This window comes from Stegodyphus dumicola, chromosome X2, assembly GCF_044657685.1.
Source record: "Stegodyphus dumicola isolate Sdum_Otavi_A_Nest chromosome X2, ASM4465768v1".
Lineage (NCBI taxonomy): Eukaryota > Metazoa > Arthropoda > Arachnida > Araneae > Eresidae > Stegodyphus > Stegodyphus dumicola.
This window is the reverse complement of record NC_140781.1, coordinates 110,294,962-110,314,975: the sequence shown is the minus strand read 5'-3', so window position 1 is coordinate 110,314,975 and position 20,014 is coordinate 110,294,962. Positions and strand designations below refer to the sequence as shown.

The following is a 20,014-nucleotide window of genomic DNA, read 5'->3' as shown; positions in this document are numbered from 1 at the left end:
TAGTAGAACTGGTTGCTGGAGGTATGCAGCCAAAGAAATTCACCTATTCCTCGGAACTATATTGGACTGGACTAGTCCTCGATATAGCTAAAGCCTTCAATAGGGTCTGGCTGGGCAGCCCTATTCACAAGTTAATCTATCTGAGTTTCCCAGGAAACATATTTAACGCCTAACTAACAGAGATAATCTTCGTCATGTGAGTCTCAAACACCTGCTCCTTTCACCGGATAATCTCAGCCGATGTACCCCAAAGTTTACATCGGCTGTACGTTAACGACATCTCACAGTCACCCCACACTACTCTTGCACTTTGTGCTGATGGCACAGCTATCCTATCCCAAAATGCTTTTCTTCGTCCAGCATCACAAAACCACCCCCAAGCCCATGCCTGGCTAGTCAAAAGGAAAAGGGTAAAAAATACTGATAAATCCACTGCTACCATTCTCATGAGAAAAAGGAACTGGACTGGAAACCCTCGTCTCCATTCCACCACTTTGCCCTGAGTTACTTATCTGAGGATAATCGTCGACCTACAACTTTTATTAACCCCCTTTTTTCTCCACATAATTTTATTTATTATCTTGTATTTTCGAGTACATAAAGCAGAACACTGTCCCCTAATTGCTTAAAGCAGTGTGTTCTCTAAAGGCAAAAAGTTACTTCTTTATAAGAGCATATTACGTCCACTGCTATACCATGCTTGCTCTGTCTGGGCTTATTCCTGTAGAAGGAAGAAAAAAGACCTGAATACGGTATTCTACGTCAAATCTTCAATCGTCCATAGTATATTCGAAATAATAGAAGCCACCAAGAACTTGAAGTTGTACAGTTACGCTCTTATTATGTCCACCCGACTTACAGTTATCATTTAAACATCCGAAATAAAAGCAGCAGCATTATTCTTATCTAAAAATATGATTAGTGAGCTCCTACAGATATTAAAGGTCCAATAGCCATCTTTAGAAAGCAAATATTTATTTATTGATCTTTTTCACCGCACTGTTCCTCTGTTGCAACTCTTCTGTTTATATGCATTTATATCAAATTTATTCATGTATTATTATTGGTATTTTTGAATATTTTTTTGTAAATATTTTACTTTCCTAATATTTTTACTATATGCATAACTGTATATTTGTTGCATAAGAGGGATTGTACTTACTATTTCTTGTTTTATGGGCTATTGTGTACGGATTTCATGATTTTTTAAACTTTTTATTAACTTTGTGAACATTCCTCCTTGCAAACATTATGAACTCCCAGTTCGAACAGCTAGCGATACTCATAGATCGAAACACAAATCAAATGAAATTTTAAGTAAATATGCAAAAATATGCTTTTCACCAACTTTCATTCCACAAATAATTCAAGAACAATATAATATTTCGAAATTTTCGATAGAGGCTGGACATCACGCCCGAGCATTCTGGTGTTTATATTATCCGAAGCGTCACCTTTCGTCGTTTTTACTGTTGCGCGATAGGTCTACGTCTCTTTTCGATGCGTTCTCTTTTAGTTTCTGTTGTCAGATGTGAAAGCATCGTTTTGTTTTTAATGCCAAATCCGCTATAGTGTATCTTTTATCAAATAGCTGTTATAAATTCGATTTTCAGATTTGGCAGAATAGTAGTATTTATGAAATGAAAACTTATGACTGAAAATCGTTGTGAAATTGATTTAAATAGCTATCAAAGAAAAGGTAATTTTTAGTCGTAATTCATTCGGTACAAACGGTGAAGAATATTTCTAACACATAAACGTAATATTAGCTGTATATCATTAAAGCAATGTTATAATTAATGAATTTTCTTAAAATAATTGGGATTTTTCATTGATATTTTGGGAAAAGTACTTTGTAATGTTTATAGAATTATTGTTTGTTATGATAATTGATTGCGTATTTTAATCTTCAGATGTGTCAGATTAGTTCAAAAATTGAGATTTATATTGCTTATCAGTTAATAAAATAACCTAATAATTTTACCATCTTACAAGCAGCCTTGTAAAAGCCTCAAAATATTGTTTAGGGGTTGATTTCTTGCGATGGAATATGTTTGCGTAGTTCCTGTGGTGTGTAACGAAAATGTGATACTGTTTCCCATGAAAAGTCAGGTATTTTTGTGTAAGCATATAGCCTTCGAGTGACAAATTAAAGCTATCTGGTCATCCATTATCTGTCAAAACTTATAATTTAGTGAAACACTGGGAAACACTTTGAGTTGTGTTTATTTTATTGGACTAACAGTATGATGGCCAGAAAATATAATAATATCTGACAGGTGAGATCTGTAAGGAAATATGTTTTGATTTATTCATTTTGAATTTTACGATGACACTTGATTAAAACTATGTGTTAGGTATGTGTTGTGTGTTAAATAGTAAAATTGGATTTCTGGAAGTTTCATTTAGAATGAGAATTTTTAAAATCTGATACCTTTCTTGCACTTTTCCAGTTCCTTCTAATTCATACATATAATGACGTAGAATGTAGAGAAGGCAGAACATAATAGTGAAACTTTATGGAAAAAAAAAAAAAAAAAAGGTTCTTGCGTATTAACCTTCCATAGGCCAACAGTTGCAGCCATTATCTTTATTTGGTAAAAATATATTCCAGGTTGCCCCTTGGCGAAAATTGGTGATTGGGCAGCAAGGCACAATTTCAAGATGGCCGCTACACAAAACCAAAGTAACAAGTCAAAGAATTACACATACTCGTTGTCCATGTATACATCAATCTGTTTTCACTTAAAAAAATCAGAGAATTGAACAAACTCGGCATTGCACACTCCCTTTGTGCATGTACACATTGATCTATTTTCACTTAAAAAAAATCAGGAGAATGATGATGCCGTATAATGTTAAAACAAAGTTACTTATCATCAAAATTGAACAAAATTTGTAGCGAATCGAAGCTCAATAAACTGCATTTTAAATCACACAATGAAATAACATAGAAAAGGAAATATCAACTTACCATATTTAGAAATTTCTGTGTCTTTAGTCTGTGGCACACAAAAGTCCTTAACAGTATCCAAAGACTTTCTAAGATTATCTGAACTAGAATATGCATACTGTCGTCACCACATAAATTCACAAAAATAAGAGTAAAAAATGTCCTCCGTAGTACTGGACTGTCGGTGACATTTCTTGCATGAACCTTTCTTGCGACAAAGCCATCTAAACCATCTTTGCATTCAACCATACGCATTTCCTTCATATAAACAAAGCACTTACAATGACTACTAAGTAAACCTTCATTTACACACCAGTCAATGCTTTTTTCCCTTTTGTTCCAAATTGTACATTTCGTTCCAAACAACAACTTGGCGATAATACAAGGGGCACCCTAAAATATAGACTAACCTTTTATTTATATCTGAATAGCTCTTCCAGTCATATATGTATTCTTATTCTGTGTACTTTATTGTATTTTTTTAATTGTTTGCTTTTTGGACCTAGTCATGAAAATAGAAGTTATCTCTTCATTGGGATACTGATTCAAATGTGTATTCTACATGGGGAGAAAAAAAAAAAAAAAAAAAAAAAAAAAAAAAAAAAAAAAAAACATCTAAAATGCACATACGTCCTGTTCATTTAACTTAGATTTGAACCTGGGTCAAACTACCAGTATTTTCTGGTCTTGAGTGCTTGACCACAAGTGGGGTGGCCTATCTCTGCAATATAAAATCATTTATTAGTTTTCTAAATTATAGTAGTATATTGCTGGTTAACCCAAAGTCTCTGAAGTATTAACAGTATATCATAAGTATATTTTAAGGCCTGACATGTTTCTCTACATGCTTGTAATCCCAGGAGCTATTTTATAAGAGAAGCATGCTGATTCAGCATAAGATATTCAATTGTATCTGTATACTTACTGTAGCATTGCACCAGTTTTATTAAACTGATGCAAAACTTATAATCTGCAAAAATAAGGTAAGTTTTTTATTTGCAGTTTTATTAAACTGCAAATAAAAAACATCAAAAGATTTAACAGAAATAAGGATTCCTAGCCTCCTGCAAGATTTCGATTGTTGTAGAACAAGTATGAATATGTTCACATTTTCCCCATATGTTTGTAACTTCTATAAACTAGTTCTTTCCTTCTCTTGAATTTTTTTTTTTTTTTTTTTTTTTTTTTAAACATTTGATCTAGTTTATGTTGAAAATATATTATTGCATTCCATACCTTCTGTCTATTAGATTTGTTGTTCATTGAACATTTATGGAATAGTTAACAATAGCTATATAAACAAGGTCTACCATGCATAATTTTTTAGAATAAATTGAAATAGCATTAGGGGTGGTTCTTCTAGTTAGTTCATTTATCCAAGCTCAGAAATAACTCATTGGCTGGACAAGAAGCATCTAGATCTTAACTTAAATTTGGGTTGATCTTTACATTATGGTAACTTGGCGTTTTTTTGGCGAAAATTTGGCGACCAACTCTCCTACAGCAACCCTCTATTTTTTTTCCCCGCTGCCATTTTGTCTTCACGAAGTAAAGACATGTTTCTTTTCTTTTTATCTACTGAACACTTCTTCCAACAATCTACTAGCCGAATTACACTTATGCTAGAAATTTTATCTAACAAAACTGCTTAATCATGACAAATATTCACTGCAGAATTGGGAAAAAGTGCACAATACCATACTCCTTACGCGTTTTTCAAAATAACACATACACATAAACCATGTCACGTCGACTTATTTTTACTTAAAAAAACATCCCAGAATTACACAAAAATGGCATTGGGCACACTCTTCACTATATCCATGTACACTGCTTTTTTCTCATAAATTAAAAAAATTTCACGAAAATACATGACAATTTTCTGAATCTTTAAACCCGGTAAAAAGAACATATATGAAACTACCTGATCGCGTAAAATTATATACCCTTTCCAAATATGAACATTTCCACATATAAAATAAACAAAATATCCAAAAACTTTTACCTCTAAATCATCTATTATATTATAAACATCACCAATGAATTCATACCGCAAGCATTACAAATACTTAGTGTCAAATATTTAAATTATTTCCATGCACGTTTACTTCAACTAAAACGTATACCAAATTCCTACAAACATAAAATTCACAAAATAATTATCATTTAATTAAAATATCACTAAACCATGTACATGCCGACTTATTTTTACTTAAAAAAACATCCCAGAATTGCACAAAAATGGCATTGTGCACACTCTTCACTATATCCATGTACACTGCTTTTTTCTCATAAATTAGAAAAATTTCACGAAAATACATGACAATTTTCTCAATCTTTAAACCCGGTAAAAAGAACATATATGAAATTACCTGATCGCGAAAAAGTATTTACCCTTTCCAAATATGAACATTTCCACATATAAAATAAATAAAATATCCAAAAACTTTTACCTCTAAATCATCTATTACATTATACACGTCACCAACGAATTCGTACCGCAACCATTACAAATACTTAGTGTCAGATATTTAAATTATTTCCATGCACGTTTACTTCAACTAAAACTTATACCAAATTCCTACAAACCTAAAATTAACAAAATAACTATCATTTAAAATATAATTAAATTCAAAAACACTACTTAAAATATAAATGAGCACATACATTAAATTAATTCATACATAAATACCCATTTCGAATTCACTTTAGTTATGGCCATGGGATCCACAAATTCACGAACATTATTTCACACAACACAGAATAAAGCCAAATACAAAATTTCCAGATTTTTTCCCGATTTCCCCCCTTTTCCGATTAAAGAACCGTAATTCTTCCATTAATATCCCATGATCTCTCATTTCCCTCACACAAAATAATGTGTAATCGGAACTGAGTTCTGCTCACATTATTACCAAAGTCCCAGGTAGTAACCTTTATCGCCTCCAAAATGTCGCCAAACTACCAGTTACCATATTGTAAAGATCAACCTAAATTTGATTAGAGTAGATTGAAGGGTGCCCTTTGGATTATCACTAAGTTGTTGTTTCATTTATTGCCAAGTTGTTGTTTAATTTATGGTAATCTAAGTAGTTGAATGCTATGGAAACCCTATTATGACATAATTGGTTGCATGATTGATGTGAATTTGAATGATGGGATGGATTTTGGTACCTTGTTATTTTGTGGTTTACGCGGTAAAATGGCAGAATGTTGTAAGATTAATTTTTGAAGTTTCTGTATGATTTCGAATGAAAGGGAAAAAAAGCATTAATTGACTGGTCTGGTGTGTAAATGAAAGTGTACTTAGTTGCCATTATAAGTGTCCTGTTTGTTGAAAGGAAACGCGGTGAATTTCACGAAGTGAAGGCTTTTTTTTTTTACTCAACATTTTTTCCAACAATCTGCTAGCTGAATTACGCTTATGCTAGAACTTTTATGGAACAAAAGTGCTTAATCATGACGAATATTAGGTGTGAAATTGGGAGAAAGTGCAGAATTGCCCACTGCTTGCCTCGTTTTTAAGAATTGCACATACATGGTATCATCCATGTACACATCGACCTATTTTCACTTAAAAAAACATCCCAGAATTGCACAAAAATGGCATTGCGCACACTCTTGACTTTATCCATGTACACTGCTAAAGTCCTAGCTAGTAACCTTTATCGCCTTAACAAAATGTTGCCAAACTACCTGTTACCATATTCCAAAGATTAGTCGGAAACGCTTATAGTCGAATGTCGGAGGATACCTGTACTATGGAGGATATTTTTTTACTCTTATTTTTGTGAATTTATGTGGCGACACCAGTACAGATTCTAGTTCAGATAATTTTAGGAAGTTTTTAAATGCTGTTAAGGAATTTTGTTTGACTGAAGACATAAAAAATTTGCAGGTAAGTGGATATTTCCTTTGTGTAGTGCCAAGATGAATTTCCTTTTATATGTTATTTCATCGTTTGATTTAAAATGTAGTTAATTGAGATTATATATTTTTTGTTGGCTGCTCCTTTGACTTTTTAAGTGAATATAGATCCATGTGTATGTGGACAAAGTTAAGGGAGTGAACAATGCCCAGTTTGTGCAATTCTCTGATTATTATTATTTTTTTAAATTGGAAATAGGTCAATGTGTACATGAATACCGAGTTTGTGCAATTCTTTGACTTGTTATTTTGGATTTGTATAGTGCCGATTTTTGGTGCAAAAATTGCTGCTACACAAAGCCAAAATACAAGTCAAAGAATTGCACAAACTCGATGTCCATGTACTGCCAGTTATTGCCAAGAGGCACCCATAAATATATTTTTACCTTAAATTTTACTATTTTAATTACTGACCTCCTAACTCTTGAGGACTTCGGATTTTCAGAGTAAATTCTTTGTGTCATCAATAGACTTTTTCCATGTAGTGAAAAAGAAATATGTAACCCAGTCTTTTTTCCCCTTTATTATTTAAAATGAATAATAATTCTGTAGGAAAAAGTTTATTAAACTAATGTGAAATTTATTTAATGGGGGAGGGATTAAAAATACATTTTCACAAATGAATCCTAATAAAGTCTGTATAACTATCACATATTACATGATGTAAAATTAACTTTTAAATTAGTTTTAAAATTTTCCTATCCTCTAAAACTAAACTCCCAATCTTCCAAAAATTATGTACTGTAAATCTAAATTTCTCGGAGAATTTTAAGAAACAATATACAGTATATTATTTTAAATGTGATTTAATTAAGTTATTGGTAAAACAGTACTTTCTGATTATCCACACTCTTGATGAAAAGTTGTGAACATGTTTGTGAGAGATAAGATTATTTGAGTGTCTTTACATCGATTTTAACGATGCATCCAATATCACCTATTTCTTCGTTTTTCCATACCAAATGCTCATACTTCTTGTATTTTGCACTGTTATTTTCGTCTTCTACTCGGCAGTTTTGCACCAAAAGTAAAAACAGAGAATAGCATATGCTCAACATCAAGACTTCCAAAATGAGAAAGAGAAGCTCGTGATGTCTTTATAAGAGTTACATTAGACTATATGCCTGCAGAAAGCTAAGTCTAAGACAGACAGACAAAGTAGACAGATGTCTTGTTTTGCACCCGCTAAGTCTTTCTGCACCGATGGGCGAGAAATCAAGCATAGGTGCGAAGGAAAGGTATATAGAAAGGGGGGAAATTTCGTATTTGAGGAGAGTAAAAAGGAACTTCGTACATTTTCATTTTGTACGAGTTCAAAAGGCCAGGAAGAAAAGATGGGACAAAATAAAATTTAAAATAAATGGTTCAAAAAAAAAAAAAAATAGAGGGGAAAAAAAAAAAAAAAAAAAAAGGGCCTATAGAAAGAAAAGGAAAAAAGATAGAAAATATCCTAACATACGATTGTGTCCATGAGTGTAGTTAAAAGGAGAAGAATCTGTCTTCATTTACAATAAATAGTGTCTCACAGGTGTGTATGGTAGTGGTGAATAGATGTGTTACTGGGGGGGAGATATTGACGGTGTTAAAATGCTTTGTATCAAGGTATTTAGCATGGAATACAAAGTAATATGTATGCTTGCATCCTGAGATATCAACAAAAGTCATAAAACAAAAGTATATATTAATTTAATTAAAGTAACTTATGCTATTTTCGTTCCCAACATTTTCATACATTTTTCAAAAAACAGCGGCAGACAAACAACATAGAACATATACAATACAACGCACACACAAAAAAAGCAAACATATATATACACGTGTGTGTGTGTTAATTACTGAGTATATGTATTAAAAGCACAAATTAAACATAGTATTTATTAATTTAATTATCATAATTTATTACAAGATTAATTATTTTACTGTCATAATTTATTACTAGTTAATTAATGCTAGTATAACACAATGAGGCACACTGTTATTTATATAAGCTCATAGTTCTAAGAATTTATTTAAGGCAGTGAGGAATAAACCATCCCTTACATATGGACATTTAACAGATAGCAAGGAACAGTATGAGAAAAAATCGGTGAGGTATAATATTATTTATAGGCGAAAATATATTTAAGCAAACTAAAAAAAAAAAAAAAGAGAGAATCCAGAAGATCCGAGAGGGAAATAGCGCGTTGCCCCAATTTTCCCTCTCACGAGATTCCTGAAAGCAAGATAAGAAGAGTGGTGACAGACGTGAACTGATAACGTTGGCGTCTCTTTGGAATTGATTCACAAAGGAAGCCACAAGCAATGAGCAATTTAAAGTATTTTTTAATGCTAAAAACTGATGAAAAATTAAAATTTATTGATTTACAGGCACTTATTTATACAAATTTGATTTATTTTAGATGAAAGAAAAGTACTTATCTTAAAATTCCAGGCTTAGTAACAGATAGCGTAGTAATCCAGGCATAGTAAATCCTCACATTGTCCACTGTTTTATTCTCGTCAACATCGGAGCGAAATTTTTTTGGAAGGATATAGGTTTTGTAGGAAAAAAAAAAAAAAAAAAACTATTTAAAAGTAATTTAAGTGATAATCACCAAGGGGAAACGAATTTGTTTTCACTTTTTTACGGAGCGCTGCGAAGGTGCAGCCGCTTGCCTCGGTGATCGCAGCGCCTCCTCCAAAGCTAAGTCTAAAATTTTGCTGTCTCCAGCAGTGGGTGAGTGGTTAAAACTACTGAATATTGGAAGTTTGACCCAAGGTCAACCCATGTGAATGGGCTGCTGGCAAATAGTTCATGTTCATGGTTTTTCAAAAGTCATAGGTACTTGAAAAATGAAACTTGCAATGAACTAGTTCGTATTTTCAATTAAGGAGAACTTTTTAGAAATTCAGTATGGTAATAAAAACTCAATTTTTAGTAATAAAAGTAAAAGATAAAGGTAAAAGTATAGTTTAGGGTACCCCTTGGCGAAACTTGGCGATTTTGGGCGGTACATGGATACCGATTTTGTGCAATTCCTTGACTTGTTATTTTGGCTTGCGAAGCGGAGATTTTTGCGCCAGAAATCGCCGCTACACAAAGCCAAAATAACAAGACAAACAATTGCACAAACTTGGTATCCATATACACATCGACTTATTTTCACTTAAAAAAAAAATCCTCGAATTGCACATAAATGGCATTGCACACTCCTTTGACTTTATCCATGTACACGTCGACCTATTTTCACTTAAAAAAAAAATCCCCGAATTGCACAAAAATGGCATTGCGCACTCTTTTAACTTTATCCATGTACATGTCGACCTGTTTTTACTTTAAAAAAAAAAAAAATCCCAGAATTGCACAAACTTACATTGCGCACACTCCCTTTACTTTGTCCATGTACACATCGATATATTTTCACTTAAAAAGTCAAAGGAGCACCAAATTCTACAATATAGGCAAACAATATAGGAAAAACATGTTATACATTTAAGCACTACCAAAAGCAAATATTCGCTTACCATGATTTTCGAGTTCTCTTCGTACACCCAGAGCCACGTAAAAATCAAAATATCAATCATACTCAAATGACTTTTTTCAAACCAGGTACTCTTTCTGATCGAACGCTTCACATAGTGACCATCTGAACCTTTCTTCCTACAAACCCATTCAAATCCATCTAAACGTTTTTTACGTTCGACTAGATGCATATCCTTCCTACATACAGGACACTTATAATGGCTACTAAGTAAACCTTCATTTACACACCAGTCAACTAAAACTCTTTTCCCCTTTCGCTCCAAATCGTACATAAACTTCAAATTAATCTTACTACATTCGGCCATTCTACCATCTAAAGAATCAAACCAACACACACCACAAAAACGCTTACGAAACATCCCATGATTCAAAATTTCCCAGAATCATGCGCCCGATTACATCACAGTAGGGTTTCCATAACATTCAACTACTCAGGCTACCATAAATGAAACAACAACTTGGCGATAAATCAAACAACAACTTTGCCATAATATAAGGGGTACCTTAAAGTCTACTCTACCCAAGATAAATGCAATATGATATTAGTAATTTAATTTCATCATTCCTTCATTTGAAAAAACAATAATAAATCCCAATTTTGTGTTTATTGGAGCAATTTTGAGGCACATTTCCAAAGAGAAATGCTGTTCTGCATGCACTGAAATAATGGAATTTAATAAGTATGTTGTAAACTAAAATACATTTCAGAAATGTTTTCTTCAGTGTTTTTAATTAAATGCTTAATTTTGTAATTCTGTAGATCTATGAGTATTTAGCGCAAAAAAAAATTATGTGGTAGTAAAATCATAAAGTGTGTTTACGTGTGCAATGCTTATAACATGACTTCAGATATAACATCAGTGTATCAGATTGAAGGACACACAAATATGTAATACGAGGGCCATCCAGGAAGTAGATTACGTTTCCGTCTGTGTCCGCTAGGGGCGGGGCTAGCGCGGCCATCTTGGGGTCAGAGCGTTGCGCAGCTCAGTCTGCATCTAGCCGTGCTAGTGAGAGGTTTGTGCTGTGCTCCGTTCAGATACTGTGACGGTTTGAAATGTCTGCGTTAATTGAAAATCCCGCGAGCTGCGAGGTGCGCTCAGTAATAAGGTTTCTGACTGCAAAAAACTGTAAACCGATAGAAATCTATCGGCAGCTTCGTGAAGTGTATGGGGACAACATTATCACTGAAGGTGGAGTGCGTCAGTGGGTCATAAGATTTCAAAATGGCCGAACCAATGTTCACGACGAAGATCGAAGTGGGAGACCCAGCATAGTGACCGCCGAACTTCTCGAAAAAGTCGATGCTAAAGTCCGTGAAAATCGAAATTTCACAATAACGGAACTTTCTTTGAGTTTTCCACAAATTTCGCGAAGTTTGTTGCACGAAATCATCAGCGAAAAGCTTGGTTACCACAAGTTTTGTGCAAGATGGAAGGCAAGAAGAGGTAACGAAGTGGTTGAAGGCGCAGGCGGCCGAATTTTTCGACGAAGGAATTTCCAAGCTCGTACATCGCTACGATAAATGCCTTAATTTGTATGGTGACTATGTAGAAAAGTAGTATTTGAGTGTGGCTTTCATCTGTATATAATAAAATTTGTTTCCTATACTTTGTTTATTTTTTTATTCCAAAACGTAATCTACTTTCTGGATAGCCCTCGTATTTGCAGTAGATCGGCATTGGAAATGATAAAGCTTAGCAACCTGGTCACCTTAGAGTCCGGGTGTGGTCGTGGAGTGGGAAGGCATCTGAATTGAAGACATAGAATTTAAATTTTAAAACCCCATAGCTTTATTGACTTAAAATTGCGGATAATTATTCTTTCAGATTCTTCAAAAACTACATATCCAATAATGATTTAAATTAAGGTAAGGTTAAGCTTTCGACGTCGTAACAAAGGAAAGAAGCAACAGAGCCGCACAAGGTCTTATTGCAGTGATAGCAGGGAGCAGTCTCATGAAAAATGGCATGATCTCTTCATTTATAGCAGTGGTTATGTAACATGCCAGAATGTTCTCGGAAGTACTGGTCTAGGGGGAAGATCGTGAAATTAGAGGTTGCGTATTCGCGTAGAGCAAAGTCATTGTATTTTTTATATTTTACATATATATACTAAAGTAAACACTAATATGAAAAAAAATTAATTCTATATATTGCAAGGCATTAAAACATAAAATTAAAAACTTTTAATTAATTTAATCAATTTCAGTTTTAAAAATTAAAAAGAGATATTGATTTCTCTTCAAAGGTTGAATTTGAATCATGTGTTCTATTACATCTATCAGAGGCATTCTACACTGAAAGAGGGTTGAGACAGGATAATGCCCTTGTATGCATGTTATTTTAATGTCATTATAACCAGAGGCACCATATTTTAGAGATCTCTACAGTTACTAGCGTATGCTGATGATGTCGTCATTGTTAGCAGAAGTTGTGGAAACTTATTTCCCTAGAGTCTGTAGCCAGAGACATTGGACTTCCCATTAATGAGTGTAAAACAAAGTTTATGACAATAACTAGTAGAATACATAATCTCCTCCTGCTGCAAATAAAGTCGAATACTTTCGAGGGTGTTTCTCAGTTTACGTATCTTGGTATTATCTCCTCTAATGATATAATATTAAACTTGGTAATAGATTATTTAGAGCTAATAGATTAAAGTGACTACATTTTCATCGAGACAAAGCAGGACAGATGGAATGAAATGAAAATTGTCATTTAGTTATGAAAGCAGACCAATAATTCAAAAAAATGTATTATTTTTTAATTCAAAAAAATGTATTTATACATTCATTCACTTATCTATAAATATACAAAAATGTATTTATTATGAACTATTGGTAACTATAAAAATATTTGTAAAAAAACTATAATTTGAATGTTATGTTTTTTAATTAATTAAAAATTTTATTTAAAAAATTTATGGTTTTCTTTCACGGTCATATTTTTTATCCTAGTGAACACTTTGCAATAGATTCGAATCATTTATTAAAATGTCATGAAATTTCTTACATGAATTGGTCAAATTATATTTTACGCTTAATACATATTTTAAATTTTTAATGTTCAACTGCGTTTTTTCAATTGTCCATATTTTATTGATACTAGAAAAAACACGTTATATTGCTGTATTTGTTCCTGGAAGGGAGAGCGCATGTTCTACAATTTTAAGAATATTTTCATAAGGAATATTATTTTGTTTAAAATGAAGGAATAACTCCGTCAATTTTTTTGTCTGTTTCCACATTTGCGGACAACGAACATTTAATTTTTTTCTTCAGTAACGTATATTTTTAAAAACGACACCTAATCAAAAAGATCATTTTCACAAATATTATTTTTCAAAAAAGGGTTACTAATATATTAAAAAGATTTTTCCTTATATTCCCATAAAATCTCCTTTTTTAATGTCACCCTATGAAAATTTTTAATATCCTTGAATTGAACTGTCTGTTCTTCAAGATATTCCAAGCAGTTATTATAAAAATTTCTGACTTCTTTCGGAAAATCAGGTCGTTTAATGGTACATTGTTCTTCCACCTAGAGATGTCCTTTTGAATAATTAAAGGAACGCACTCGTTATCAATTCTTTCTCACAATTTTGTTTTTAAATTATTGGTTTCATTTGACACTTCCATAATTGAAATTTTGTCCCCTTCAATAATTTTCACAGCATTGTGAAATAATGTAGCTTGGTTATGGATGAACTGTGCGAAATTTGTGATGTGTCATTTTCAATAAAGAGCTGCAATATTTATGGACATTTAGCTTGTAATGAAAAGTATGATTTTAATGGTTCATATATTTTTTAAATATTTTCTACGGCTGGTAAAAGAGCTAGCCATCGTGTTTTGCTGTAACCAATAATTCTTTTATATTCGATTTCTGCACTTTCAAAAAACTTTCAATACGCACAGTGTAGATATATAAAAAGACGAATAAATTTTTGCATTAATATTATCAAGATCCACTGGAAGTAAGTCAGACCTCGCATAAGATGGATAGACTGGATGGAAGCTGATCTCAGGACTCTAAAAATGAATTGGTAGACTGTTGTAACTAATTGGATCTGTTGGATGATGAAGCTTGTTGAGACGGCCTTGGCCTGTGACAGGCTGTAGTGCAACTGAAGAAAAAGATTTTATTACATAAAAAATTAGCCTGTTATGGAGAACTTCCATTTCAGCAACTAGGCAGCCTCCATGTTCATGGCTATGCCCTTGCTTTCACATAATATATTTAAAGCTAGGAGGACACTACTGAACTCAAACTTAGTTTGTTGAATTTTCTGTTTACGGTGAATTTTTACAGTTTTACTGACACATTGTAAGGCGTTCACTGTTTCAAAACTTTTTTTTTACAAATGGCGGGCACTTGCCTATGATGGCATTGGCCACTAAGGCCAGAAGTGGTAGCCATTTAATTGTGGAGGCACCTAATAGGCGGCCACCGTTACCTCCTATGAAGGGACAGACAATTTTACATCCATGCCTTCTCCGGGATTTGAGCCCGGACCCTTTGGTATCACAGTCAGGCTCCCCTAACCACTATAATGTCTGGACGGCTGTTTCAAAACTTGAGTTTCTTCTGAATAAACTCAAAGGTATCAATGTGAAGAAGAAATTTGGAGTTTTTCATGTTTACCTGCATTTTCTGAATTATCTAATTTTTAAGATGATAATTGTTTATAGTTCACTGTGCTTTTTTAATATTTTAGTAAATAAATAATTATTAATTTCATATTAAATGAATTAACAGGATAATTTAAATATTGTTAGTTGATTAGTTGAGTATTAATTATTTTATCTGGCTTTCAAAATATGCTTTTATAATGCAGTTTGCTATAGAGATTTGCATTCCTCTCTTGGTAAATTTGAGCCCCTTTTCCAAGGTTTCATGTTTGCCTATATCACATTATGTAATATATGCTGCCCAACTGGTATAGGGGTTAGTGACCCTGATTCCCGTAGTGATAGGCCAGGGCTCAAATCCTACAGAAGACATGGATTTAACTCTCCGTCCTTTCATAGGAAGCAGTGGTGGCCACCTCTTAGGTTCTTCCATAATGAAATGGCACTTCCGGCACTTGTAGTGGCACAGGGCTAATGGTTGTTAAATAAAGTGCTCAGCCATTTAAAAAAAAATAATATCAGTGATTTTTCATTGACCAGATGATCCAGGCTCTGATTTTCTGGTATACACATTATCGTAAACATCATCATTAGTTTATGAAAAACAAAAATTGAACCGTTCACTAGAAATGTGACACTATGAAAGATCTTGTTTTAAAATATTTTGTAATATTCTTCAGCAAAGTTCTAATAGGTTTATTTACAATACACAACATCCACAAAACATTATAACTGAATTTAGTCATCTATTATCTAATAACAACAATCTCTTTTGTTGCCATCTCGTAACAACTAACTTTCCAACACACATATTGATAATCTGTTTTGCCTTGTATTTATTATTAAATAACGTAATTTAAAAAAAATAAGTAGGTGTATGTCACATTTTTCTTGACGTTGTGGTTTCCATGAACAGCTTTAAAGATGTGTAATTAGTTCTGAAAATTTTCTTTGTAAGTTAAATATTATGTATTTCTTTATAAGTATGCATATATACATTTTTTAAATATTTACTTACTTTTCAGAAATGGCTTTCTTATCATGCCTTGCACCATATATCCGGAACCATGTTGAAGTGGTTATGAGACATCCTAATTTTGGCCTTTCTCAGAAAAGTATTACATTTATGAACCCAAAGCCATCTTGTTCTACTGATCATGAAAATTCCCAGTGTGACAGATTTAAAATTTCCATCCCATATGCTGGCGTGTCAGTTGAGTGCCTTGTAATATTCCAGTCATCTGCACCACACTGCCCACCTGACTTTCTTTTCTCTGACTGCAGTTTTATAATCCCTCTGGAAAATATAAAATCATTATGTGATTGGAATTATGAAAATCCAGATGGTTTATTGCTTGTTGTTAAAGAGCTTATGTACTTTTACAAAGAGATACAAATAGCTCAGTTAGAAAACTATGCTGACTTATATATTGAATATTTAAATTTGATACAACTACCAAATATGAGTGAAGATGATATTGAAGTATTTGTGTCTTATAATAAGAATAACCCCATTACTTTTTTAATAAAGTTACATGTTGAGCTTGCAAATATTCTTCCTAATGTATTTTTAGGAAACGTTGAAGAAGAGACAATACTTTTGTTAGTTACTTTTCCTTTGCGAAATATCAGCAGAAGCACCCAAAGATTATATTTTTCAGCCAATATTTCAAATGCCTTTGAATTATCTCCAGAATTTCATTTACCACCATTGTTGAGTACTTTTTCATTTAAAGAATACATACCTGCTCTTGAAGATGCATTGAAGAAGAATGCAGAACTTGTTGCCTCTGCGTATGAGAAAAGGAAGGAATGTGTTTCTGTTCTTCTAAGTCACTTTGAGAACTGTCTAATTGAATATGATGTCTTGTTGTATATGAAATTAACACTTTTACTGGAACTCAAAGGTTTCCATTTTCTGCTCGAAATTGACTTTCCTAGAAATTTCCCGATTGGTGTCCCTGAACTTATATTCCGATCAGTGTATCATACTTATTCAGGAGCACCTACTTCTGTTAGCATTGATTCTTGCTCATATTCACCAAACTGGTCTTCTCATGAGTTACTTGAAGAAATAGTGAAATTTATTCATAAATATGCCTTGTTGTTTCAACAGGATAGTGCACCTTTTGCATGCAAAGATCCAAAAGGTTAAACTGTTTCAATTCATAAAATTACCATAATGTTTATAAGCTTAATCATTCACTTACTTATTATGAGATATTTTTTCTTACTTAGTATTATTGGCATTGGAAAGTTTTATTCTTTTATAATATTTACATATACTGCATTTTTTATAAATAAAATTTTTACCCTTTACTAGGGTAGGAATAGAAGAGTATGAATTGTATATGAAATTGACCTTTGAAGAATGAAGTTCAAGGGCTGTGCTATAAAAAATTCAATTGCAAGTTACACCTCCAAAATGTAACTAGTCTTAACAGTCTGCTGTTATCAGTCATTACTGTTAACACAGAAACTGTAGATTAACTCTAGTTTGTATATTATAAATAAAATAACTTGGAAAATATTACTAACAAGCCATAAAAAGGAGAAAATATATTTAAAAACTCTAGCATATCAACGAATACCTAAGTTTATACATTATATATATATATATAAGATGAATTGTCTGCTAGTCCCCCCCCCCCCAATTAACCCACCTCGAATGTGATAGGAGGGCAGTTCAAACTTCATTTTTGAAAGGTCAGTTCTACTATGTTACATCAACACAAATTTCATAATTAATTATCTTCATCCTAGAAGTATAAAGGAAAAATACAATTAATGATTACTGTAGCAATCTTTCGAGCGAATCAACACTCACAAATTTGAAAGAGTTGGAATTCATGAACCTAGCACTCAAGAGCTCTTTTGTGCTAGTAGTGAATTCGACTGGCTTGAAACAGACCCAAGATCGAATCCCGAGGTCATTATCATCTTCAAGGGGCTGTGAAACTCGTGCTGCTGCACTTTTCATTGGCGCTAATAGGTGCTGGCATAAGTAAGCAACTACCCACTCGAAGCCACCAAGGTCTCTCACACCAAATGACATCCCTGACCCGGAGAACGTCAAACACTTTCGTCTTCTGAGGATAAATGAAACTACATCACTCATGCTGCACCTCAACCTAATGATGAAACAAATGCCAACAGATCTGGTCCTTTCAACCATGAATCGACAGATTCAAATGAGCATGCTTACATGCTGGGGCCACAGCCACCACCTTCAGCACAATGATCAATCACATCAACACATTGGGCTTGCAACCGTGCCCGCAAGCTAGGCTTCTCGTCATGTCACATCAGAAATGCTTGGGAAGGGAGTGTGTAGCGATCTTAAGAGCTCACAAATTCGAAAGAGTTGGAATTCTTGAACCTAGCACATGGGAGCTCTTTTGCATTAGTGGTAGAGAATATGACTCGCATGAAACAGACCCAGGATTGAATCCCAAGGTCATCACCATCAAGGGCATGCAAAATTCGTGTACTGCTGCACTTTTCCTTGATGCTAATAGATTGTGACACAAGCAAGCAACTACTTATTCGAAGACACTGAGGTCTCTCACACCACGTGACCGCTACAATGATGAATATACTGCATAATTTTAGTTTGAATTTTTTTTAAAAATAAGAATACTAGTTTTGAAGGTAAGTTAAGCTTCTGTCAATGATTTCAAAAGTTATTATTCTAGAACAAATGATATAATACATTTTTGTAGAGGAAAAAGTTAGAGGGAGAAAACAAAGCTTTGCTATAAAAAAGTATTTCATAATTATTTTTGATATGAAGTTTGAAAATGATTGGGTTGGTGGCACAGACAACTATTCCTCTGAATAATCGCTTATGTAGCAAAATATGTAATCGTATCAGAATGTAGGCAGCATATGACTTTCATGCCCATTAATCTGGGAAGTGTTATTAATCCTAAAATGAATGAAAAAGGTGAACATGTGAAATAACAAATTTAAATTTGAGATATAGTTATGTGATTTTTAGTGTTATGTATGTAAATTAAGTGAACAAAAATCTTCAAAGTCGAAAGGAGTTAATTCAGGATTTTCCACACAGAGAACATTTGAAATTAAATTTTAGAAATCTTTAACTCTACTTGGCAAACACAAACTTGCATTGGTAAAAAAAGAAGTTGTGCTTAAAGACAGGTACGACAATATGTATAATTTTATGCTGAGGGTTTGTGTGCCAATAATTGTGTTCTTTGCCTCATGCATTTGATGGTTTTTATTTTTCCATTTCTTGATTTTCTGGAATTTGAACTATTTATTTATTTTTCTTTATTTTGCTTATTTTCCTTTTTAATGAGAAGTAAGAGCATGTTTCTAAAACAGAAATAAAAGCTTGTTTTTCTCTTTAAAAGCTGTGTGGTGTAGACCTGCTGTCTGGAACAGCTGTTATTTTTCCTAGATTATATATTTTTTTTTTTTAATTTTATATTCATTTGTTTTATTATTTTTCAGAAGGATTATTTTGCCTGTAGTATATGATGTTACGTACTAGAACAGATACATCAAAATACAAGCAGGATAAACAAATATCTGTTATTTGTTCTAAAAACAGATTTTATTTTTATTGCAATTATCAGAAAATAATAGAAGCATAATAGATAGAGAAGGTACCTGGGCTTCATCTCTGAAGGAATCTGGGATGGAATCATTTTTGCAGCTCAGGAATAACCAGCTGATGAGAAACTTGGTCACCTTATAAGGTATTTCTCTTGCCTTTTTTAGCGCGCCTTCGTGGTGTAGTGGTTCTGCACCTTTGGCCGGTATTTCAGAGGTCCGTGGTACGATTATTGCTGAAGGTGGTTGCTAATTTTTCATCTCTCTGGCTTTCCAATACATCCTAATGTCTCTACAGTGTCGCCCGAACTAAAAGGGTTGTGGATGATGACTCCACACCCAGGATTGTAATTGGGTCCCCTAAAAACCCCAATCGCCCTTTAAAAGGGGAAGTATA

At 33.1% G+C, this 20,014-nt stretch overlaps 1 protein-coding gene across 1 annotated transcript; it reads left to right on the top strand.

Moving 5' to 3' along the window:
- Nucleotides 1-1,504: 1,504 nt before the first annotated feature.
- LOC118198329 (BRISC and BRCA1-A complex member 2-like) lies at nt 1,505-17,372 on the top strand. Its single transcript, XM_035369988.2, has 2 exons — nt 1,505-1,699; nt 16,062-17,372. The coding sequence occupies exons 1-2, from the start codon at nt 1,651-1,653 to the stop codon at nt 17,189-17,191; spliced, it is 1,179 nt and encodes a 392-aa protein (XP_035225879.1). The 5' UTR covers nt 1,505-1,650; the 3' UTR covers nt 17,192-17,372.
- The last annotated feature ends 2,642 nt before the right edge of the window (nt 17,373-20,014 follow it).